This window comes from Helicoverpa zea, chromosome 20 (assembly GCF_022581195.2).
Source record: "Helicoverpa zea isolate HzStark_Cry1AcR chromosome 20, ilHelZeax1.1, whole genome shotgun sequence".
Classification (NCBI taxonomy): Eukaryota; Metazoa; Arthropoda; class Insecta; order Lepidoptera; family Noctuidae; genus Helicoverpa; species Helicoverpa zea.
The window spans coordinates 4,877,007-4,904,201 of record NC_061471.1 but is presented as its reverse complement, the minus strand read 5'-3'; the positions used below and the strand labels follow the sequence as shown (position 1 = coordinate 4,904,201).

The window sequence follows — 27,195 nt, the reverse complement described above, 5'->3', positions numbered from 1 at the left end:
CTCATTCTGATATTCCTATATCGTTAACGTTCTGCTTTTGTTTATTATATAAATGAGATTGTAAATTTAACTCTGCTGTAAGCTTGAGTCATTGCATCGGTTTCCAGTTTTTAACTGCTCGGGGTCACACTGACTTTCCTTGCACTTAATATAGCTTTAATACTCGTTAGAAATTATAGACATCCTCACTACTACTTCGTAACGTTCACTTACAAAATGCTCGCTTCACCTCCTCTAGCTAAATAAACAAAGCATTTTAAAACTGCTCTAGAGCAGTTGATAATTAACTTTTTGTATCAAACCCATCTCAGTAAGTTAGTTACACAGCCCTGTTAGCGGAAGCGCGCCCACGCCTGCTAATTGTCCTACTCTTTTTGTTTAGATGTCCACTCGTCTTAACTCGATTACAGCAATCAGAACCGCGCCCTTTGCCCCGGCTCCCAGCTCCCGGCTCCCGGCTCGGGACGCCCCTGCGTCTCGGATGCACGACATAATTGTTCGTCATGACTCTTTGTCGACATTTCATAACAAACACTCAACTTGGGTCATTTGTATGACTATGAATGTTAATGTTGCATGGATTGCCAAGTTTATAACCAAATTAAGTTTCATTCACATTTAAATAGAGCAATAAATGTATCTGCGGTTTAGTGATTACCAGCCGAGTGGTAATAAAATTTTGAACGTCCTGTTTGCTATGAGACTGGTTCTGATAATGTCCACAACACCTATCGCACATTGACGCGTACGAGTTTAGGTGGTCATAAGTTTTCCTACAAACATTTATTCTCTGATTCCCTACAAGCCCTACACGATGTTTGAACAAAACCTAGTCGTGGAAACTAAAACAGCGTGGGCTAGTTAACATAATGTTTGTTCACATTTCTACTCAATTAAGTGGTGCGTTTCATTCATGTTTAATTATTGAAGACCCGGTGCTCCGGCAATGTGTGTCTATGCGAGGTATAAATAGAAGTCAGTATGGCTCAGTGCGCCAACCTGTCATACAACATTGTCGCGCCGGGTCTCTCATTTATGAATGAACTCACAGATCTAGCGATTTCCGGCTAACTGTTGAGATAGTACGACACTCTTCCTGGTTCCTGCTATGGTATCTTTAATTACGCCGCCAGCATAAACAGACCGGTGGAGCGACCGCATGGCTTACGAAATGCGCTCGTCTTGCACGAGAACTAAGGTCCACTTTTTCCTGTGGCCAGTGATCGATCGGAGTCCATTTCTGCTTTATCGAGATCGTTCGAAATATGAATAAAGATATTCTAAAAGTGACCAAGCGATCCTAATCGCCAGAGCGTTATGAACTGTATGATAACGTATTAAGGTTAGATATAGATTACCGTGATCTGGTGGCGAGTGTGTCTCGCATCCTGTGGAGCACGTTTTTTTCCTGTCTCCTTCCCGGCGTTTCACCGTTACGCAATATATCGTAAATAATTAGCGGAAGGCAAGATTCCCGTGTCTTATGGAGATGCTGACTATCAGGTTTTTTTCGCCGGACGTTTCCTGCTGTCCAGCTAACAGTAAAGTATCGAGTCTTCTTTATATGTAAGCCTAGTGAGACGACGTCCATTCAAGCGTAACTACTTATACGAAAGTAGTTACCAGTGCAGCAGATACGTAATTTTTAAACGTACCTATATGTGCTGTTACTTTTAAAGATTTATCCCTAAGATTGATCCACTACACTCTGACTGCTTATTTTGATCTATTATTAAAACCTTTTTAAAAGCTTCTGTAGAATTTTTCATAAATTGCCTTCGAAGGCTATTGAACACAAACAACAAATTACAAGCTCATCGATGTATCAAAAAAAGAATATTGGAGTGTCGATTTTCTCGTGTGCGGTGCCGGCCGATAGATGGGCATCGGCGGCATTGCTGCGGCGCTGGCATCGCCGTCGTTCCGGCCCGGAACGGGACGTGTACTCACGTCTGCGGTTTTTGCTCGCACGACTAATTACACGTATAACTTTTACCAAATTGCGCAATTTACTGCGCATTGCCCCCTTAAAATCTGTAAAAGCCATTTTTTCCTCGCTAACTGATCCGAACACCTGATAACGAGATCGTATCTCCAGTAATCGTCAGTAATTGAATTCGGAGTTGAACCAGCCACAAACATATTTTGTTACGACGACAAAATCAAAAGATAAAGTTGTTTAAACTTTCTCGTTTTAATTTAGTTCATTATCTTTTCTCACGCTATATGAGATAAATAAAACTCGGTTAATCGATGTGATTTATTCAGTACGTACCGCAACCGCACCTATTTATGAATATCACAAATGAGCGTTTTTACTGATGCTGGTTGATGGGTGCGACGCGACGTCGGCTGTGCTGCGCCCGCGTCGGCGACTTGCTCTATGTTCGTGAGCACTCAAACATGCGCACTGATCATTTGGACGTTAAACAAAATAAAATGGTCACCGGACATGTTCTCACGATGGCGCTTAAAACGCTCGACAAGATCAGATATAAAATGTTGCAACGCCGAAGACCGGTCGACCGCGATACAGAACTCACTCCGGCCGCGATTAGAAAAGAATAACGATCAAATTTAATGGAAACAGTATGTTAATGAGTGCGGCCCACAACTGGCACAGATCACGCATCTGATAGCCATCAGAAATCACATCGCTCGATTATTATGCCTATTTAAATATGTGGCTCCTCGAAACACGTAATTATGATTCTAGGCGGCCAGCAACCCGTTTGTTCCCCTGTGATTTGAGCCCATAGACAATCAATATGGCGTCAGCATTCTCTTGTACTTTACTCTAGAAATCAGAAGGATCGTAAAATTGATGATCAGTTAATTTGTCAGGAGATAGCTCGAGTTTTAACAAATTGCCCGCCAACCTGCCTGTTCCCACGAAAATATATATCGTAAGGAAAATATTTAATTTATTTTATTATGTGTGTTTCTATTGATCTTGTTATAAATTTTATTGCTCGATGATTTATGAAGCACAAAAACTCGTAACTTGTGACGAAAGTTGAGTTATTATAGACTAGCCAATGCCTCCAATATTCTGCACTAACCTTTACAAAGAACTGAGAGGCTCTTGGGATCGTACACATACTTACTTAGGTATTGTGCAACCAATGAAAGCGCCCAAAATATAGCGTGACGAGACGCCTGTTAATAATTTCTGATTGGTCGACTATATGGCGTTGTTTTTAATATAGCCTTCACATATTAACTGTTCTGTGAACTATAATAACCACGCGTATAGTGTTCACGTCGCGTAAGTTCTCGTGAAGACGCATGTACCACTAATTGGTAATCAATTGAATGCGTGGCAGCGCATCGTCTGACGGACGCGATGGTATCGCCCTAACTCAAGATGATATCGACGGAGCGTCCGTCCAGCCGTCAGCATCACTATCTCCACATCTCGATAACTACTTAAGCGCAACTATATTACGTGCCCTCTAAATTAAGACGCATTGAGAAATATTACCGAAGCATCGTTTAATTAAAAAAAAGCCTCAAATACCACGCGTTTATAACTAAACAAAATAAAACACTGCTCATGTATCCAATGTATTATCTTGTAATGCAGTAACATGTCAAATAAACGATGAGAAAATGAAGGTATTGATATAGAGATATAAACGAACCACAGAGGAAGTAGAATACCGATTTTATGTAAAATCGATGGTTAAACTTGAACTTATGGTTAGCGATCACCGTATTGATAACGATTATCATCGGAGGCTGTATCAACGTATCTTGACGCATTAACAATGTTATTTATGGTCGTTTGGGTAGCTTATCTATGAGCTGCCGATGAGAGTAGTATCATAGACAAGAGATGTTAGGATCTTTGAAGAGAGAGGCTTTTAAAAGAAGTTCAGCTTAGATAACTGATATCGTGCCATGTGGATTAGCAAGACATGGATTTAAAAAGAAGTTAACTACATTTTGAACCTTCGCTCAGTTTTCAATATTACTGCAACGACTTCAACATCCAATGGGCATCTACGTCTAGAGATTTTTCCAATTAATGTGTAAACCAAAAATGCATATTATATACTGCATATTCTTCTCTCTAAGATGACCCTTAGAACCATAGAATGTATATAGTTGGAGATGACTGCTAACTATAACTATGTACATCAGTCGGATCATTGTCAAGTTATAGAAAAAAGTCTAGATACCAACGTACAATGTACTCGTATAAAAAATACTATTGCGTTAATAGGTTAAGGTCTTATTACATAGAACATTCCCATTAGATGACGATTTATCGTCCATTGAGAATATGAACTTGTCAATGACAATGTGAGTTATTGATTGATAGTATTAAATTATAACTTACAATCATATTTTATAACGTCATCATAAGCGTAGTAAATAACTTTATGGTATGTCGACATTCATATGTTTTAGTGGTCATAATGAGTAATGTAGTCTTGCAACATTTTTTCTTATTTTTAAAAGGCTATGGTGTACTTATCTCATCTACTAATGCCCATTTTCACCAACAAATACCTAAATTTAGGAGTCCCCTAAGAGCATTTAGGGAACACTTAATACAAATTTCGTTTTCACCAAAGTTTAAGTGTCCCTTATAACCTTTATTATTGGGGGAGCCCTTATTCTAAGTGACACTTAGTTAGGGAAACGTTATGAGATTGTTGGTGAAAACGGGCATTATTCTTTTATATAATGCCATAGATAAAAATAAATATTCTTTCAAAACAATTATCAAATTCCCAATTACATACAGCGTTGGTACATATTTGGTTATCGACTGAAATTCCACAACCGATAACATTGTCCAACTGCAGATATCAGTCATTCACAACAATAGTTTGTGGGCCCTTTATTATTGCCTCGTAAAATTTTATTATTACGTATTGCCCATGAGTCACGGTTTTTTTGAGGCTTTCGAGCGATTCCGACGTGTTGTCTCAGCAAACACTGGGTTTATGGATACTCGGGTGTTTGAGCAACACGCTACATCTTATGTGTGACTCACGGAAAACTCTAACGTACAAACTCGTAGAAAATATGTCACCTCAGTCTTTGTCGATAAGGGCACGGCACGGGTCAAAAGTGCTCTTATGAGTCAGCTTACTGTTAGATCATCTTCAGACAGCTCGATGCTATGAAGTGTACATTACAGCGATCAATAAATTGATCAAAGACCAACTCCGTCACTTAGCGAGCATTCAGTCGAACTACAAATCTAACAGCATATTGTATTTGCAAAGAATCGTATCAACTTCCGTTAGAATCAAAGACAGATTTCGGGGAAAACTAATAAAGTTCTGAAAACACTATTTCAAGAGCATTACAATAACTTCCGAATCAATATTCGGTTTCGTCGAACATTCGTGTGGCAACGAGTTATTTTGAAGATAAGTTGAGGCGACAATGTACATAAGGTCCGTAGTAAAGTAGAACGGGTCCGGTCCATTCATAGTTTGGAAGACAAACAACCTCGCCCAAGCCAGCGAGCGTGTCATTCACGACTCATGCTCAATGAGGCGCGAGCTTGCGACATTGTTGTACCAACACTCATACATCACTCCGCATGTTACTATATCCTCGCAGATGTTAACACATGTCATAAATAAAGAATCGGTATTAACATAGTAATAGCATTACATACAGATATAAAGCAATAACAGCGATTACAATTAATTAATAAGACATATCGGTTTCGTTATTCTTACGAGCAAATTATACTGTTCAATTATTGCGAAATGGACTGGAATATTTGAATGAACGGAAGGCAGATTTCCTTTGTCGTTAACTACGTAGATAGCGATTTAAAAGTAGATTGTGTAAAGCTCTCGGCTCGGTGCGGCCGGGCGGCGGTGAGGCGGCGTCAAGCGCGCTTGGAGCAAGTTCCGTTGAGGCGTGTTGACATTATCGAAAGCAAGCTCAAACACCGATCGGTCCTCGGCCGTGTTTACACGTTGTATATTTCGAAAAATAAATAAATTGTCTTTCTGCGATGTTTCCACGAACAGGTCAATGCTAAACAGATAAACGTTTGTTTTACAACAGTTAAGAGAAAAATAACTATTACAAATATATACTTAAGCACATCAAAAGAAGTTTACATCTGTATATCGTGGCAAACACCTTCATAGATTCATTTTCTTCGAAGATTTAGAACTCGCAATAAATCAAATAAATGAAGTTGCACTATAGTCTAACACTTCTTAATCAACTCTAAAGATCAATAGTTTTTACTCGATAGTTTTTGTAGTTCCTATAATTATTGTATATCGATATACATAATAATTAATAGTAGAGTCTAAAATGCTACCGACTGCAGAGCGCCATACGATATAAATTGCCGCTTACCGTAACAAATTACACGAACAAAAAATCGTGAAATACGATTATTAATCGAATCAATTTCACGGGAGCTCTGGTTGCACATATATGCTCAATTACGGCTTCGACTGGTCTTACACTAAACGTGTTGAGTATATCATCTCACGTGAGAAAACTGAAAAGTTTAAATCCGACAACATATTATCAATCTTTACACTTGACTTTACACTGATACAGTACAATTTACTCATATACAATACAATTTTACACACATACAATACAATTGACACAGATACAATACAATTGACACAAATGCAGATTAAATGGATAATGAAAATTTAGCAAGTCTTTGTTCCTCCACCGTGGTATTGTCCTGGCTGGCGACCTTGTGGCTGCATCAGAACGGCACTCGCAGGTCGCGCGTTGTGCGCGGGCGCGGCGCGTCTCTGCGCGACATCGCGAGGCTTCCGTTCCCGCGACCGAGTCCGTGGGAACCGCTTTATTTTCGTATTTAAATTCGACCCTCATTAAACTGGTTTGCTTCAAAATTCGCTGCCTTCTTTCGACGCCTTTTACTCAACTTTTTATAGTTCCGTTCGACATTTACTGTTTGTGATTTTTTCGTTTTTTTTTTATTTGAAGTCTAGACCTCGCCGAGTAATGCCACAATGAGCCGCTTGTGTAAGGAGTACCGTCCTCGTTTGTAAGAACTTCGTATTATTGATAAGTGAACACTTTGAGTTCACTTTATGTTTATTTTTATAGGTCTTCATGGCGTGAATTGGTCGTATATATTATTGTTTTACTTAAATGTTGATAATACGGAATAATGTGAGATAACACAACATACGTTTAATATTCCGTAGATAATGTTTAGACTTCATGTTAATTTAATTTGGGCAATATAAACTAATGGATGGAAGAGAACCAGTTCTCGATCAGTGGCCAGTTGGGAGAAACGTATCGGTGAACCATTATATTTAATTAATACAGGACGATTTATGTTGTAGATACGGTCGCGTGTAATTTTTCTCATAACACTAGCACGTAGGTATTCGGGAGTACTTTATTATTCACATTTGAATTATGGTTATAGTTTCTCACCGTGATTGTACCTTGGCGTCTATTAAATGATTTTTTTCCAAGCACTTTATGTAAATGTAGAGTCGCAGCTACTTCTTAATCGCATTGATCTGAAGGTTTGTAATTATTTTGTAATAGAACCTTCTTACAAATTAAAATTAAGTGTAAATATATTGAGTGATTATATTTTCATAATTTATTATGTGATTATAATTAATTACAGGTAATTTTCGACTAAAAGTTATGGGATAAATTGCCACATAAAATACTCGTAAATTCTCATAGGTATCTAATCTATAATTTCCGAAGCGTTGAAATCTTATCTTGTACATTTTATGAAAGCAACAAGGCATCATAGACCGCCACCGGAAACGTCATTGAAAAGACATAAACGCGAATCTTAATTTGAACCGAAATGATTTGTAACTGTATCTTAAAATTGTGGACCCAAAATCCCCATACAAAATGTTTACAAGCAAGTTTAATTATGTTAATAAGTAGACATCGGATTATATGCACTATCAAAATGCCAAAATATGCATGCAAATATGCACTAAAAAAGAGCGAAATATGCACAATTAAAAAACCACTATTAGAATTAACTTTTATTTTCAGAACATATATCTAAATATACATAGAGGTACTATTAGTTGTAATTCTTGTGACAATATACAATTACATATTTTTCAAGGTTTTCTGCCGCAAATTTGTGACGTTTGTCACTTAAAATTAATTTATAGGCTGAAAATGACCTTTCGACGTCAACTGACGTTACCGGACAGAACTTGAAATTTGGCGCCATTTCTGCCGAGATATACTCTTTGGCGAAAGCGCACTGAGGAGAGCGTACTAATTATTATTATACTCTTTGGCATAGTACAACACGTCTATCACGTATAAATACTGAAATATGCACTATCAATGAAAAGTACCAAAATATGCAATAACGCTAAAATAATAGCATAATATGCATTTGCATATGCAAACATGCAAATGCATATAATCCGATGTCTATATAAGATAGAAGGGTTATCTTTCCCCGAAATGGCGTTCACTTCCCCACGGTATCACCTTACACCGGATGGTGGGTAACCCTGCAGTGCAAGTTAGACTAAAACCTTACTGAAAAATGTTGATAAGCAAAAATAGACTTTAACGTGCTCAAGTTTAGTTCGAAATTACAATAACGTGTTTCCACCACCAATATTTTGAGTGGAGAACTATTTGACTTGTCATTTTTGTTTAATTTTAAGCTTTATCTAGTTGAGTTAAAGTGGGTTTTTGTATGGTACGTGGTGAGATCGGATACCGGAAGGACACATTGTATAGGCCTTAGCTACCTGTTGATAATTTCCATTGTGAGTGGTGAACGTGCACAATACTATGTTGTACGTTAGGAGCTTTTAAAGCATTCCTACGATGAGTAACACTTACCATAGTCACATAGTTTTAACTTTTATCTTTTTGCAATAAATAGCTATTGTGTAATGGGTAAAGTATTTGTTGAAAATACAAAGGCATTTTTTTATTCATCGTTCCAAGCAAAGATATGGAACATTAAAAATTAAAAAGATCATAACGATCAAATAAAATCTTTTATAAGTATGTACTTCAAAGGATATGCCATCAATATCGTGTAAGCATGTGAACGAAAATCAGTGAATGTTCATTTGTTGGCAATAAATATCGCACTAAACTAAGTTGTCAGAAGCTCTTAGGGCGGCTCTTTTCACGCGTCAGAAACAAGCGCTTTAAATGACTATACTTTTGAATTAGCGTCCACTCAATTCATATTTATATCCGCCATTTTTCATGCGCAACGAGCAGCGCATACGCAAATGCAAGCCATTAATAAATTACAGAAACACACAAGCACATTTGATCTTTACGTCACTGTGTACGTATTTTGCATGTGTGCGTGCACTTCCTCTTGTGTTGTGCGTGTGTGTGTCGGAGGATCGTGCGGGGGTGAGGCGCGGGGGGGGGCGGTGGGGGCGACTTCCCGCGTAGCACCTGGCGCTCAGAGGTTACATGCATCGACGGGATCCCATTGATTTGTGGCGAGAGCCACTTGAACTTAATGCGCTGATCTGATTTGCCCTTTGTTTAAGGTTTACTTTGTTGCGTCTTGCAATGGTGGAAAACTGATGTTGCCAATATGTACGAGTATACCTATTGCCTGTATACACGTCAGTCAATTACTACTTTAGTTATTTTCAGCGAGGCTAGTTCTTGCTAATGTTATTCTGAGAACAAGAAATACCTACTTTTGACAAACTTTGTTAACACGAGCAGAGTTGAATTACGTAGAAGGTATTATGTAAAAGGTATGGCATTCGTAAATCTTATATTAATTAAGAAGATAGAACCAACATTGTAATGAATGATGTTCAGATCGAACAATTGTAGAAACCTTAAACTAGTGATTCAGTTTTCGAGGCATGACGACAATACTGACCACATCCTCCAACCTTATTTGTTTTAGTGAAAGGCAATTGTACAAATTGTATACCTCTTATTTGTTTAACCAAAGCCCTTGAGCGCATATTGCGTTGTTGAAAAATTACCATCCAACATTTGTTTATTGCAACATTATTTATTGTATATTCAACCATGATAGGTAGTGAATGTTGCCAGCTCCGTAATTCAATAAATATTAACTTCGCATTTAAAAATCCCCATTTATTAGATCCAATCAATGTGGAGTGAGAAAAAAATGTTAATTGCGTAGAATTGTTACCGGTATAAATTAGTGATCTTTATCTTTTGTATTAAGTGGACTAGACACTGATATATTACTAGAGAAATAGTTCTTAGCATTACAAACATCTTGGGAAATATAGTTTGCATATTAATAAGAAATACTGTCATGTTTGTGTACACAAAACTTTCAACAGCATTTGTCAACCTTAATCTGTATCATCAGAGATAGTGTCTGTATTCTTTGATTTATCCATTATCTTTTACCTGTTACTTTTGACATACGATCTCAAGCTGTATAGTTAAGCTCATGTCAAAATATTTGCTGTGATCAAAGGGCCTCCACGTGGTGTCGATGTCGACCAAACATTGACACGGGACACGCGGGGGGGGGGGGGGAGGGGGACAGGCGCGCCCAGCAGATAACAATACCGCGAACAATGAGCACGCCGCCTGACCCACCGACACACCTACACACAACAAACACTCCAAGCTGATGAGTTTGACTTATTCTCAAGTATTTTGCCCAACAACGAAGGACCTCTGTCGTTCTTCATTAAGCCCCTCCGCAGGCCTCCTGCATAACATCCTGTCTTAGTTTCATTCATTTGTCATAGTCAAGAATCAATTGAGGTACTCTATGTTACTGCCAATTTGTACCATTTCCTGCCTACCTGTACCCCGCCGTACAACATTATTGTGCAATTTAGAACACAGATATTACTATTTAATCGTCCTGCTTGATCATTGATTGTTAATACATTGCTTCTATAGCTATTATCCCCAGATTGTAGCGTTAGCAGATATAACGCAATGAGCATTACTATTCATTGAGGAATGCACCGACTCTATGTATTGCGTGTGCAAATCTATGAATGAAGACGTTGGACTGCACTTTATGGAGCCACAAAAACCGAGGGCCTTTAGAAAATACTCCCAACAGATACACGGAGTGCAATATTTACTACGCCCCCCGACCCTTTCACTTCCTCTACGGCGACAACCTGCGTCGGAGCGAGACGGCGTTACGCAAGCGCGCCGGCCAGAGCGGGACAGCCGATTCATTCATAACCGAGTCCGCCATCCGGTCCGCGGCTGATCGATCACTTCATCTCCTTCTCGCGCGCAGTCTCCTCTCGAGTGCGAGCAGGTGCCACCGGATGCAAGAGCATGTACCGGAGCTTCGATCGGAAGCTCTTAAAAAAACCTCGTACTGTTTGGCGTCACCTCGCGAGTCACATCCCGGGGCAGCAGGTATCTAGTGCACCCGCGGCGCCGGCTCGACGCGTATCGAAACTACAAGTGTGTCGTTGTAATGTGAAATTACCTCGTTTAATGAGGGGACAGTCGCAATTGGTGATTTTCGTAAGCTCGCTAGGAGTGAGACGGTGCGAGCTTCGCCCCTCCGCCGGGCGCCCATTCAGCTGCGAGTAGTCGGTCGCCGGCCACAGCGACGCACGCGCGCGTCACCTCGCCACTCCACTCTCTGGATACTACTCCAATTTTGACATGACCGGTTCTGAACACGAACGCGAACGATCGACCTGTGTCCACACAGTGTTTGCTCACTAGTGATTTCTCTAATTGGTGCTTTTGAGTGAGTGTCGCCGGGAATGTACGAGAAGTCGGCCTGGACAACTTTACAATGGCCCAAATTGCATTAAATGGGTAATTGGTGTACGTCATTGGATAATGGATTCGGCTCATATACCCAGCATATATAATCCGTCGTTACGACGAGCGTGGGCCGCCGCGAGGTTTGCACTTGACTCCCGGCCCTGCTCTTTGTCTGATGCCGTTCCATTTCAATATTTCAATTCAACAATGCCATTTCTGACCTCACGAGATGAATACCAAACTGTGTATTTGTAGCATGTATTGTTTAAGTACATAGTTAGCCACATACGCTTTATATTATTCACTATCAATTGAGCACAAACACAAAACGACCGCGATAACAAACTTCCAGGGAAATTTTCATGTGACTGTGAATCAAAGAGCTTCATGTACCTAAAGCCAAATACTATTATTTATTTAGTTTAACTTTGTTGTGCTCTAATTATTTGTGAAGTAAACATATTAGATACACTAATTGGATGATATTGCACCTGCTAAATAAATAACTTTCAGTGTAACACGCTACGTAATAATACTATTTCGATTTTACGTTTAGCACTCAAGAAATTTGCAATAAGCATAATTATCTACTTTCAACCTGCAGTTGTAATAGCCACTTAGCACCTAACTGGTTAAGAAATAGTTCTGAACAACGCTATACATAAATCGCTTGGGGCACTGGGTGTAGGAGAACTTTCTAGCGTAACTCGCGACTAGAGGTTAACAATTAAGCGCGCCATTACGGCGATCCTAATAAATCCTGTGGGGATTTCAATTAGTTGATTTCCAGCGTTTTTCCCGCTAACGTGCATAGTCAGAATTCCTCTTGGCGTTTTCTCTGGGTGTCGACGCGGGCGCAGGTACGACGCGTTATCAGTCGCCGCCGACCGTGGGAATGAAAGAAGCGCGTTAAACAATAGCACCAGATAAGAACATCGTCAGAACCCATTTGGGGTACCTTAAGTAATTAGTTGTGTTTTCATTTACGTGCTCGATGCTAAATCCAACGAAACTTGTGATGATTCATACTAGAATTAGTTCGGTGTTAAGATCTACGCTTCAGCGATTATGTTCATGTTGCAATAATGTTATATTTTGAATGTTGCTATTGATAGTAACAAATGAAAGGTTTGCTGTAACGCTCGTTCGCTCGATTCACGGCTAAATCACTTTGCGAGTTAGCTTTGTTCTTTAAATTACGTCTGCCTGATTTAAATAAAAACTTTAACAAAATTAAGACTCTTTGCGTACCTTAGGTACAAATACGGTTGTATAATAGTAGCTTTAATAAGACTTCAAGTTCAAAATGAGTAGGTATATACTTATGGCTTAGATAAATAATTTAAGTTTTCATAATTGATACAATTAACCAGATATCACAAAGGAATCCTTAAACATATGCATTTGTTTATTTCCTCATAAACATTGACTTTATTATTATACAGCCTCCTTTTGATAAAACCGTGGTCATCAAAAACAAAAGGCGATCTTTAGGCCTAATGTTAACTTGTCTTGTACCACATCTTACAAAGTTTGTCAGTCAATACAGGTCCATAAACGACTAAGGATGTGTACAGACTGTTGTTGATACAAAAAACCCCGTGTGGCCGCGTCCTAAGAACGGATACAGCTGTTCCGAAGCCGTCCTATAGTTCCCCACTTGTGGTTTTTTACACTTTTTTACAATAACACTAAAGAAACCTTTCCGATGAGGCTTTCTTATGACAAGAACGGAAAAACAACATGTCTGTGATGTTCGCTTGGTTTTGGCAGATGCAGATTTTTTTGAAGTATTTGAATATAAAATGAATTCATGATTAAACAATTGTTTCTTGTTTGTATTTAAAACGGTTTATTTTGTTTGAAATTAAGGAAAACAAAAACTTTTTAGAACACTTTGAAGTTATTGTAGTAACTATTGCTGGTCCCTTTTGCATATATGCTACACTGATTACAATTGCTTCTACTAAAAAAAAATAGAAATTTCTTATTAGCTAAACAGTTATTAGATATAGGATCATAAAAAAATAGTATAAATTCAGTACTTCAAGAAAACCACGTCACATAAAAGTAAATATATTAACTTTAGCCTCACGCGCCAAAACCTTACCGTAACTTATGCATCGTCATATTCGATTTTCACGGGAAACATTACAAAATATAATGATTATTAAATGAAATTAAACAAGTGCCTAAGCAAAAGCAACTTTTATACATTATAAGGTACCTCTTTCAAAGGTTTCCAGAACTAAAGGCAGGTTCAATGTATGCCTATCTGATATCATAACTTTTTCCCTATTTTACATTGACACATTATGACAAGTTGCCCAATTTAATTGCAAAAAACTTATCTATTTCTCCGAAGCGAATATTTGTTAACAATTTCAGTTTCAGTACATAACCTATACCTATACTTCGGGTATATTTACAATGCATAAAAGGTTTCGCGTCGTTCGGCCGCATCGCGAGGTGTACAAGCGTCGAATTTTCGCAGTCAGCGAACCGTGCCCTCTGACTCACAAAGGAGCGTTAAACTGAACGCTTAGCATTCAAATTCAAATGGTCCCCTCACTAGCTGTTCTAAAAACGAAATGAACAAATCGTTGTGAAATAGGTTTCGTCCCCATAGAGTATAAAGTCATTCGCTAATTCTTCTTACCATAGTATTATAACTTAGAGGCAAAAATCGAACTGTTACCTGCCTACATACAGATACATTATTGTCAAAGTATTTGCTGAAATAGAATTAAAAAATGTATCAGCAACGCTTTGTTCCAATTTAAATGCGCATCTTAAAAATGGAACATCCAATACTCGTGCCAGTTTTAAATTGCAAAAAGTTTTTATTCATGCCAGTATGTACAATGAAACAATACCTAACCCCTCATTGATAGTACATACTTACCTACTTATAATGTTATGTCTCGCGATGAATGGTAATATTATGTAGAGGAATTTGCTCTACAGAATGGTCATACATAATTGATGGCATATAACTTCTGTTGTTTTCGTTTTTAGTGTCTATTTATCGGTTTTGCTTTTTGGAAAATTTGTTGCGAAATATTAAAGGGAAAATCTTTTTTTCTTTTGTTGCTAACTTACTAAAAAAATCATTTTTATTTAGCCCTAAGCCTTTGACTAATGAAGAACAATTACAAAACCATTTACAACTTTACAAATGGCGTCAGTAATTAGTTGATCAGTTACATAAATAATATATCTAAAATAAATTAGTATATTTATGAGGATTGATATTTTTAACAGAACGTTAACACGATGTTAATAGTCACTAATGTTGGTAGGCGACCGCGCGCCCGTTTCGCTCCGACCCAATTTTCTAAGTGATGAAATGGATATCTGAACGAAATAGCTCACCGGTATCAGCATTAAAATTAATTCTTCCGTATTCTCCTGCTTTTAGTGACAGATTAGTTTACGACCATCGTAACTTTTGAGCTACTAAAAACTAAATAGAGTTACTTTAATAAAAGTATGTAACAGTGTCGCCTAATAGCTGAACTGCGTACATCAAACAGAATGGATGTAAAACAACAAAGGCATGCGTAGAAATTAAAAATGATTGTGTTGTATCCACCGTGTAACAATTGTACATAAAATGAATGGACGGTATTTTTTGTGTTGACGTTTATTAACTTGGCAATTTTAATAAATTAAAGGGTTAGTTACCTCGTCTTGTTTAATGTGAAAAGTTTTTCAGATTATTGCCCTTTGAAACTTTACATCAGTATAACATTGGCTTTCTAAGGTAATGATTAATATATCTCAAAACTTGAATACCTTTCTTTACCTAAAACAGTTAATACATATGTTTATTTATAGCACATGAATGTAATTATTAGGTGTCTGTCTCCAACAAACATTAAATACATTGTGTTACATAAAATGGCGGTTGCGACACTGAACTTCACCTTATACAAAATGAATTAACATACAAAAGTACTGAAAATGCATCCATTTAAATGTCTAATTAACGTGTTTATGTATATTCTCCTAAACGAACAGTTCGCGATTGTTATTTGAATTTTTATTACGTACCTAAAAGTTAATTGTGACCAAGTTTTTTTATGTGGAAATTACCTACATTGAATTTACGATGACACACTTTTGTTTTTCGTATGCTAACAGACATTAGTGCGCGGACACAAGAAATAGTGTTATCAATTTGTCAATTTTGTGTAATTAAACGAATATAAAACTACCAGGTATGTGTCATCCTAGTTTATCGTATAAAATTTTTGTTTTATGATGCCTAAAAAATATTTGTACGTTGATCAGTAATGTGTTCATAAACCGCGGTCGCCATTTTGTTGAGTCCAGTCATCGAGAGACTATAATGCCGCCCACGTGTTGTAAACAAACATTAAGAATATAGAACTGGCGGAGTTTTCCTCGCAAAGATTTTTCTCGCGGCTGTGGCGCGTGCGTGGGCGTTGGGAGGTGTTCGCCAATAGCCTACGAGCCCGCCCCACGCCTCGCACACACGCCCGGCCGTATCTCCAAGACCCCCACATACCACAATGTCACCCAAACCATACTTATTTTATGACAGCCATCCTACAATTATATATTTCGCGATAATTAGAGAGATGCCGGAAAATCTCGAATCGCACAGCCTGAGCTGCCAAATTCCAACGCACTAATCATTTTTGTATTTGGAATCTGACGTTAATTTGTCGATGGATAGGCAATCTTCTCTCTGCCAGACTATAATTTATCTTTCGAAACATTCACTTTAAGTGGTAGCTGTGAATTTTACCCCTAATTAATATGGAGATTTCTAAATGAGCAAAAAACCTTCTCAAGTTTAAGATACCGTAAATCAGACAGTTATGTTGGGTACTTATTAGTTTTTCTCGACGTACCCAAGTTTGGAAAAGCCGAGCAACGTTTTTTATCGAATTGAGCAATTTTAGTCAGGTAGCAACTACATTGAGTCTAATGGTCTAATATGTACTAGCTCAATTAAATTATTTACACCAATTATAAACCCTATTTAGTACGAAATAAATTCGAATAGATTTCATTTCTTATTGATCAAATCTGTACCTGTACGTGGCCAATAAATTCGTACTGATTTATATGAATTCATTCATACGACGGTCTGTAAACCGAATTGATAGCAAACATATTTATCTAGCAATTGGCCCTACTTAAAACAAATGTATGTGGTAACAAAAGTAATCCTATATGAGTCGGAGCCGAGCGAGCGTCAGTCCGTAATAACGTTTTAATTGAATGGTCGGAGGTCAAATCACTTGCGCCCCGCGTGACCCAGCCTCGACACCGCGCCGCTACAGACTCATCCACTCTCACATAACAACTAACACTTTCAACAAACCAAACTTACACAAACCTAAGGAATTTACGCTGATCGCATGCTAATATTGACTCAGGCTTACGCTAACAATGTTACGATCATTATTATGTGGCAACACTAAACAAAGTATAAAAGCTCGCTTGCTTGCGCACGAACTGCACAATCTATTGCTATTGTTCACATAAACAACCCGCCGAATTGTTAACTCTTGTTATACAAGCTCGCATTGTTCCACATTTGAATCGTGCGTCCCGCGTCACTCGATTCGCCGAAGCATCCATTGTCGCCATGTTTGTTGATGCGCGCGCAATCCGTGCAAAACCGTGCAAAATCTCGCGAATACTTTGGCCGAAATCAAAACATGCATTGATACGCACTGCGGGAACAAACCAGTTCTCGAACGCATCACAATGTAGCTAGTGGCTGAATATATGAATTCCGCAGCCTGATTTATGTCAAGAAACCGATACGCAACATTTACTTATTTTTATTTAAAAAGGAATTTGATCCAACGGAAAATATCTCTTCAGTCTTCATCAAATTCTGTACTGTGTACACAATAGAACCGTTACATCTATAGTACCAATAGCCCCCCCGCAGTTATCGTAAATCCACTTAATTTAGAAATATTAAAATCTACAACAGAATTAGTGTCCGTCTGCTTCATTGGTCCAGATATGCGGGTGTCCACTTTCCTATTAAGATGGGGTCGAAGATGCGACCCCATTTGACCGCGGGTTCACGCCACACTACAATATACACCTAGCACTTAAATAATACATATTTGCTTCATGAATTCCGCTAGTCTCGAGCCATCAATTAGTGTCGCACGACATTCGGTTACATTGTACATTAGCACTTATGTGGGTTATTGGTCCCGGCTACTCCGCCTACACTTTTGCATCTTTTGTTATTTAACATTGTTATCACTAGGTATACACGTGTCATATTCGTGATTATAGCGATTTGAACAGGTAAGACTAATAAAAATCGCTGAAACAGATATTGGTTTGTGATAGCCCAACGAATTGATATTTCGATTCATCGCAGCGCTATGTCAAACAAAGGGAACCTAATGTCATAGAACGTGATCAAAATGTAATCTAGTAACAAATAAGAGACAAATGTAATGCGGTCGGTGTCATTGAGGCGTAGGGTGACAAATTGGGCGCGACAATCGAGTTAGTTGACCCGAGCCCCGGCCAATCTGTGCTCACACCACACGATTAACGGCCAGACACGCACTAACTGCCCTGTAATAGATACCAAGCTATCCGACACACTCAATTGTACTGCACAGATTACTGCAAGGGTTACACACTAACAATTAAAGGAGCAGGCTCGCTGATGTCAATTAGTCAATTATTATTCAAGCAGAATAGGAAGCTGTTTAAGAACTTCGATTTTCATGATCTATGTAGTTTTAATTCAGATGTATTAAGATGCATGATTGCCACAATGATTTAAACCTAAAACTACACGAACATTTCAGTCACTCCACCAAAGGTAATTCAAGCACAATCAATCAAAATGCAATGAAGGATAACAATGTTGCAATAAATTGATGTGACTGCAATAGTTGCATCGTGATTATCCTTCAAAATATTCCAAAGATCGTGAAGTCAACAGACGTTCAACTGGACTGACCTCTATTGAACATAATTTTCGCTTTACGCCCAGTTGTGAGCTACTGCGCGTTATTTGACTATTGTCCTCCAATATTGGCCGAGTCAACTAGACTCATTGAATGCGACTACTTAGGACACAAAGGAACGTGCTCGTCTCAAACGTCAATAGAAATTCTCTCGTTCTATACCCTATTGGACTTAATTGTCTGCTTTGCTTCAGCTTTTAATAAGCAGTCACTTGTGATTAGTTTTTTGAATGACATTGAATGATCAATTCATCAATGTTTGCTTTCATATTTGAGCATAATAATTTTTAGATTTAAGTATGTGTATATATGAAAATTTTGAAAAATTATATAATTCTGCCCTTCAAACATGTCCCTTTTATGGTTTTACACAGGGTCATTTGTCCAATAAAACTACGACCAATAATATGACAGTTATGTTACTAAATGTGATTTTGATTAGAGACAATTCATCGCCCCCATCATGTTTCAAGTATGTTAGATTGACTAATACTATGTCAATTGTATTATTAGCTTCTAGATATATGAGACTATACTAAAGTACGAATCATATGTAGAATACACCACAGTCACTTTTCAGACATGTAGGAATTAATTTAAAGACAGAAATGCTGGTTATTAGTACACCCCTGCCTAAACTTTTAGACAAAAACAGGAACGATATGAATAAAAACTAAAATGACTGCCTTATCTACATGATCTACTATTAAAAAATAAATTAGCGCTTAAGATAAGCATGGACAAAAAAAAAACAAAATTTTAATATCCTCTAAGACCGTGTGAACCGATCAAAATTCATTGAAAAGAGTCTTAACAGATTAACCATTAATCACTTGTGGTAGCAAAGTTTTTTTAACAATAACATCTATTACCACCCCTTTCATGGAACATTTTTTAATAAAGCGAAATGAAGATGTTTACTGGTACTTAACCCTTGAACTACTCATGTAGGGTCCAAAGTGGCAATATCATCAATTTGTGTCGCTCACTTATTAGATATTCGAAAGTGTTATGAGTTTGGATATTAAGTACATAAACACTGATAATTATCTGAAACTATCATTATTAAATTACGTTGCACACCCTCATGATTTAAAGTAGATATCAATTGTTTAAAATGAATATTCAAACAATGCTTAAAGCTGTGTTCGTTGTTAGAAAGTATAGTTAAAAAGCTTGTCCATGTTTTCCGTTAGAGCTCTCACAGACAAACGTTATTGTAATTGTACCCATATCGTGGTCACGCACAACGAAATAAACATACACAATTATGATACATTATAACTACCGAGTGTTCAGTACTTGGTGAACAGGTTAACTGCATGTAGGTCATTATATCTTTAATTTAAAAATATAACAAAAAATACATTGTAAATCAGGTAAATAAGTTCATCAAGTAATTCATAAGAAAACCAAATAGGGTGAAAAATCTAGAATATGTTTTCCAATTATTTTTCTATTTTCCTCCCTCATGGCAACGTTATTTTACAAATGTTACGAGTAACTTGTTATGGGCTCTTTGCGTTTAGTGAATACAAACTTTCTTAACACTGTTAGTAAATTGACTTACGTGAGCAAAATGACAAGTCTCGGGCTAGTGGTTTGCGTGAGAACAACCCCGTGGTACCCGCTCGTGTACAGGGGTGGTGCGAAGGTGGGAACACTCGGGGTAAGTGGGGTACCGGGCCGGAAGCGCCTGCATCGGATCGTTCCGCACACCTGTGGGAATGTTTGCCACTACCCTGCACCTCATACCTCCGCCGCTCTCTGACAGCCTAGTACTTTTAACAATTATCATTCAACCGCGCTATCGTTTATCTCTTAATAACTACTCTACAATTATTTATAGCCATTGCTGTAGATAAAAACTAACAAAGCTTTAATTTATTACCACACAGTTACGTATTCATCTCAAACGGCAGAAATAAGAGTCAAGTGCATAATTACATGTAATATTTCTCTATTATCAGGTGCTGTTATAAAACAGAAAACAATGAACAGTGATAGAATAAGAATGAACTTTTTCCCCGTCACGTGACAATAGTATCATCGCCAAAATGAAAAATAGCGAGGAGTGTTTAGACTGATTATAAAAACTGACAAAGGAAACAGTGTGATATTTATTGATCTTATTTAAAGTTTAAGTAATTAGTATAAAAAAGTTGTAAATATAAGTAAAGTGAAAAGAACTATATAAAATATCAGCCTGCTGGCGGGTTGTGATTCGGACTTCAAGAGCCCGTAACAGACAACTCATCAAGGCGGCGGCGGCCATCGCAGGCATGGGAATCAAAGTCATGATGAAAGCTTTCAATAAGCCAAAAGGTAAGATCTAGCAAAACAATAGAAAACTCTGCATCTAAAAAAATCAACACCTGTTGAATTTTCCACCTGCCAATTGATCGTTAAAAAATATTGAACAATTGTATCAACTAAATCATAGAGTAGACCGCTCCACAATGGCGTGCGAATTTCAAATATGGATCGCCATCGAAGGAATCGTTACAAAAATGGCGACGTATGATCCTCGCTTCGCATTGGTGACGCAACCGCGCAACGCTCTCGGTTTCGCGTGCACTTGTCCCGAATGTGAACAAGCCGTGACCGACACAAAAATATGAAAACGTTCATTTTCTAAATTATTGCCTATGGCACGACTAAGTTTACAGAATACTGGACACTACGTGAAAGAAGTGATGAAACTCCGCCATGGTTTAAAGGGTTACCATGCAATCTTTTCTGACTTTAGGAACATCTTAATTCAAAGTCAAAAGTTTTCCATCGAACGAAGTCTTTGCAGACACTTATACACAGTACTAAACCCTAATTACAAGTTTTGAAAAGTTATATAATTTGTGCCCTCATTCTAAATCATAAAACTTTCGAAAGGAAACCCTACAAACACTCAGTAACAAATAAAATATTACCTAAATCAATAAACCGAACAGGCGAACAGCGCATCATATCGCAACTCAATTTCCTTTAATATCACTGTATTTTGAAACATAGCGTGTCCGGCTCCGCTACCTAGGGACCGCTGTTGAGCAACACTCGGCCAACCATTACCGTAATTATGACTAGCTCCTCGTATGCTCTGCTGATCTTGAAAGTAAAGACCTTGCGTGCTCATAACCTGAGAACTAGAAACAATGTTTGTATACAAACTGGCTGCTTGTTAATCGACCCCGACACACGTCTGCGTTCACGTGCGTGGTCTACTGGTCGCGGGTCATGCAGTCCATGTGTAAAGTATACTTGTTGAAAAATATAAATTATTTAGGAAATAAGATAAAACGGTTTCGAAAGTCTTATCCAGTCTCTTGCGTCTCCATGTAAGCATCCTTAGATAAGTAAAATCATCGAATCAAAATGCTAATTGAATACGAAAACACATTTATTTAATTAAACGTCATGTCGTAAAGCAAGATAATGTTCGCTTCCGTCCAAACATTACGTGTGGTGCGCATCTCGCGCCGCGGACTCGCACAGGAGCGGACGTGTCACCTCTGAGCTAACGAGCTGAACTATGTAACCGGTCCACATGCAGTAGCTGAGGACGCACGGTTTCTCATGCGACGAACAATGGCGCTATCAATGAGGCAAACAACGGATTTACGACTCAACACATTCTCTGGGCCATAAAAAGTCATAACAATTTACGGGCATAACAAAGAAACAGTGGCATCTAGTACGGGAGCTAATAACGCGCACCAGCAGCAGCGCAGCGCGGGGGCGTCCATTCACGCCGCTGATTGGCCCATCCGGTGCGCGCTCAATGAGATGATGCGCGCGCGCAGCGGCCGCCGCGCCGCCTCTGTCATTGAGCAAAGGTCCGTCGCCTACGTTCGTGATCAACGCAGCCACAGATCACTGAAAGATAACTAGCATTGTTAGATTCTCCACCTCGGAACGTAAAAACGATGACCAACTCCGATATCGCATTAGGAATGTTATAAAAGACGCGCACTGAAAGATATGAAAACGCGTGGGACGTTTGCTTCACACTGTCTTTTTCAAATATACTGGTCCTATTGTACTTACAAATACGTATCTTACAATAACAGTCAAGAAACGGTTGACCAGCGTAACGAATTTTAATGCATTAAATAAAAGTACATCTCATACGCAAAACGTTCATTTTCTGCGTCAGTGAGCAGGGAACCGTTTGAACAATAACAATTTTACCGCATTATGGCATAACCCTCCTGCACGCTTGAACGAGTTGAAGGGTGACATCGGTAAGCAAATGAACAATTTTTCAAAACTCATACAATAATTGGCTTCACACGGTAACGATATGCTTCAGGGTAATAAGATTTGTCACGAACCATGCATTTGGGCAGTTATTTGTCTAATATCCTTGTTATGGACCAAGTGATAAATTGGGCAGTATACATAATGCCCGGTCATTATGAAAAATGCCCAATATGAGAGTGCAATTTGATAACAATTATTTAAATAATCAAATTGACCGGGCGCTATACATATTGCCCGTGATTGTTTGGGCAAAGTAGTACAAACATATTTAATTTCAATTTTTTTTATTGTTATTGCCATTTAATTTAAAATAAACTAAGTATCAAACGCTATGCTAGGACAAGTAGTCCAATTAGGCAGGTCCAACTTCGAGAAAGAGGTCAACCGCCGAATCCAACTCGGCTGGACAGAGTTCGGGAAACTACGCAATGTCTTTTCGTCCGACATGAGGTATGTGCCTCAAGACGAAAGTCTTCAACCAATGTGTGCTACCAGTGATGACTTACGGCACCGAAACGTGGTCTCTCACTATCGGCCTCATCTCAAAGCTCAAAGTCGCTCAACGAGCTATGGAGAGGGCTATGCTCGGTGTTTCTCTACGTGATCGAATCCGAAATGAGGAGATCCGTAGACGAACTAAAGTCACCGATATAGCCCACCGGATTAGCAAGTTGAAGTGGCAATGGGCAGGCCATATTGCTCGCAGAGCAGATGGCCGTTGGGGTCGTAAAGTGCTGGAGTGGAGACCACGGACTAGCAAGCGCAGCGTAGGACGTCCACCAACGAGGTGGACAGACGACCTTATAAAGGTCGCCGGAAGACGCTGGATGCAGGTCGCCTCCAACAGGTATCTGTGGAGATCTAAGGGGGAAGCCTATGTTCAGCAGTGGACGTCCTATGCCTGAGATGATGAAATATCAAACCACTTAAATAATCAGTCTCATGATTTGGATTAATTATGAAGGACTTCTGCCTTAAAAATTTACTAGTTCTTGCATTTAAAAGTTAAGGAAAGTCATATTAAAAATATAACAAAAAATATTATTAAAAAAACAAATATTTTACAACAAATATTGTTTTATAGAAATTACTTATTATTACAAAACAAAATAAACTAAAGTTTAAGCAATAGACTTATTATTTGGCATAATTAATATCTTCTCTTAATAAAAGTAAAATATCACCGCGTAAAATATAGCTTTTTTATCAAATTGCCCAACTGTCATGTAGCAATATAATAATGCCCGTGCAATGTGATAAATAATGAAGTTAAGATAGTTATTAATCATGTGGCCCGATAAAGCTAGACATTATTCATAATGCTCGGGCATTATTTATAATGCCCGAATTAATCACATGGTCCATAACATCCTAAATTGATTCAAAATATACACATGAAAGCCACGTTTCGGTATGACAGAAATGGGTAAAAGAAATAAAAGCCTTTAAAAGAAGTCTTTGGAAATTGACAACTACATTCACATAAGGCAATTATATACAAATTATTGCCTTAATCGTAGCTTTTAGCAAGAATGATCGTTTTGTAATGATATTTAGTATAATTATAAGCAAAAAGACGGCGGCGATTTGAATGCGAAACAGCGCACGCGCCGTTTACGTCACGCGACGTTCCAAGTTCAAACGGTGAACAATAGGTTCGGTAAAAATGGCGCGAGCTTTTGTTCTGGCGGGCTATTGTGGCCGCCGCTGTAGAGATTGCTCGACTATGAAGATACACATAAAATTATTCATGTATCAACACTTATTTTCCTCTAACAGAATGAAGTATTCAAATACCGTATTATGTACCACACAATGCGTTGGGTTTTTTGAACTCAAGGTTTTTTTGGAGTTCATACGATTGACTGTTAACTTCCACACTTTTGACCTCTTCATCGAAAGCACTTGTTACATTCATATTTGCCTTAGAAAACCTACCATCAGAAACCTATAGATTTAACGCAAAATTACCTCCAAACTAATATTAGAATTCAATACAGATAAAATGGCCTTACATAATGAAGTCATTTCATTTCCTTATCCACGTTCGGTTTAGGTGGACGCAACAAGTGTCGGTTGGTCTCCCCTCGACCCTCGTTCGCCACCTGTTACCAACCATTGAACATTAGCATAATGTGAAATGTGTTGGATGTAAGGAACGTAGCCTGTTGCGTGCATTGTTCTTGCTGTTACACATTCTTATATTGCGGGTAGTGGAATTTCTAGATCGCTTTGTGATATGGAAAATATCACAAAGCGATCTAGAAATTCGCTATAAATAGATATTTTCTATATAAAAAAAAAAACAAACAAATTAAATCGTAATTTGAAAACAATCGACGTATTACAAAAGACTGCCGAAAGTATGAAGGTTGCGGCCCGTCCTCGGCGGTTCGGCCACGGCTGAGCCACTCGGCGCATCTCCGGTGCTTTGTGCACTTATCTACGCCATTCACGATTCTCTTCAGCCAGCTACGATACCGAGAACCTTACACATGTTTAGAACATCTCCATGACTTGATACATTGTTTGTTTTTAAGCCGTTTTATTTTTAAATCGCGGATAAAAAATCTACTGTTAATTTTTTTTTGTTTCAACCAGCCAGCCTTCCATTTAATGGCTATAATTAAGTAATACAAATTTTCCATTCGGACTTTAAGCTATCAGTGACAATATCGTACAACGGATGGCGCTCATCGGAAACTATGGGACAATTAAACCGAAATCCCTCAGGATTAATTACTTTAATTACGGAAACGGAAGTCTTGTCATCGTAGTTTTTGTACATCAAAAATGCCATTCCAGATCTTAATGCCAAGCACGAATGTTATTCGTGCCACCACCTTCTTGCATTATCCTCCGCAGATAATTACGATCTTAAGAAATACAAGGCATCTCGGAAAATCACGTTTTCTTCTTGAGCGTTGATAGTTTCGTATTTAAAATGTTGTTAGTTAGAAAAACATAAAATAAATTCGTTTTATTCATCGGGGTATTAAATTAGTCATTATTTGTTTTCAAATTATTTTTTCACAATCTCGTGAAGTGAGTTTTACAGGCGTATACGACAGTGCCATTCTGCAAACTTTATAACAGTCAAAAATAATTAATGTTCTTTTCATCTTGAAAAAAAACAACCTTGGTACAATCCCAACACTCGAGTTAACGACCACGGAGGCGGTGCATATATTTACGTTTAAACATTTAGATGACACGACTTCTTCTATAACATTCAAAATAATTTTAAAGAACATAAGTTTTAATATTATGTACTTTCATATACCAAGTTGTTTGATGTGAAAATATATGTTACATCATTAATTAGTTGGGAATGATTTGATCTTGAAATAAAAGATGTAGTACCTACTGGCTTTTTTTTTTGTTTTTCATTGACAGAAGTATGAATTAGAGAGCTATCAGTTGTGAACAATTACTGAGGCCTGGAGGCTGGCTAGCGTTCGTTCGAATCAGTACCTTGTATTATATTGGCTCGGATATATCGTACGCGCAGGTGCCTTATAAACGCGATACATTCTACACACGCATATAATATAATATCAAGTCTACAATGAACATAAAAAGCATATTGTGTAATGCACATTGCACGTACAGAGATGAGCTTAAATACTTCAATTAAACGAGCCATTAATTCCACTGAGGTAAATAAAAAATCATCAAGATGAAACGCGAACTTTTTTGATGCGTGAACAAATTGCCGTCTTGAAATCGTTCAAGCAATGTTATTCACAATTTATCTTGCTGCCATTGACTGAAAAAAAGAATAAAGAAGATTCTATGAAATTGCGTGAAATCTTCAATGATAGAAATTATACTAACAATGTAATCACAGCACGCAGTACCTACGGGGTTGGTATAAAAAGATGTGTGTGCGCAATAATCGTGAGTCAAGTGCAGCTGCGCGAGATATATAGTGCGAGTAAATCACAATGCGCGAGAGTGCCTGCAATTAATGCCGGCGTGATTCGCAACCGACGCAACTTTGACCACCTTGCACCAACGTGCACCTCTTTGCTATGGAAAATAAAAATAGAATAAACAACCCCTATTATTTTGTTACTTTGTCTTAGACATTTTCTATATCCGAGTCAAATAAAAACTAGATACGAAAATTATGTTTTAAAAACACAATTAACGGTTAAAAATGTTACAGCTTGTTTTGAATGCATATATCAAAGATTTCATCGTATGGAAAATTTCATTCGAC

General features: G+C 38.1%; 1 protein-coding gene across 7 annotated transcripts in view; it reads left to right on the top strand.

The window, feature by feature from the left end:
• Nucleotides 1-27,195, top strand: part of LOC124640410 (ETS-like protein pointed) — a 116,077-nt gene that overhangs the window by 57,684 nt on the left and 31,198 nt on the right. Inside the window, exons 1-2 of one of the 7 annotated variants that reach the window (XM_047178178.1) lie at nt 11,383-11,701; nt 20,684-21,038. The exons of 4 other annotated variants lie outside the window; for them this stretch is intronic. In XM_047178178.1, coding sequence (XP_047034134.1) covers nt 20,996-21,038 — 43 coding nt within the window. In that variant the 5' untranslated portion in view covers nt 11,383-11,701; nt 20,684-20,995. Of the gene's footprint in view, nt 1-11,382; nt 11,782-20,683; nt 21,039-27,195 lie in introns of those variants that run through there. 2 more of the 7 variants (XM_047178176.1, XM_047178177.1) reach the window with 2 other exon arrangements.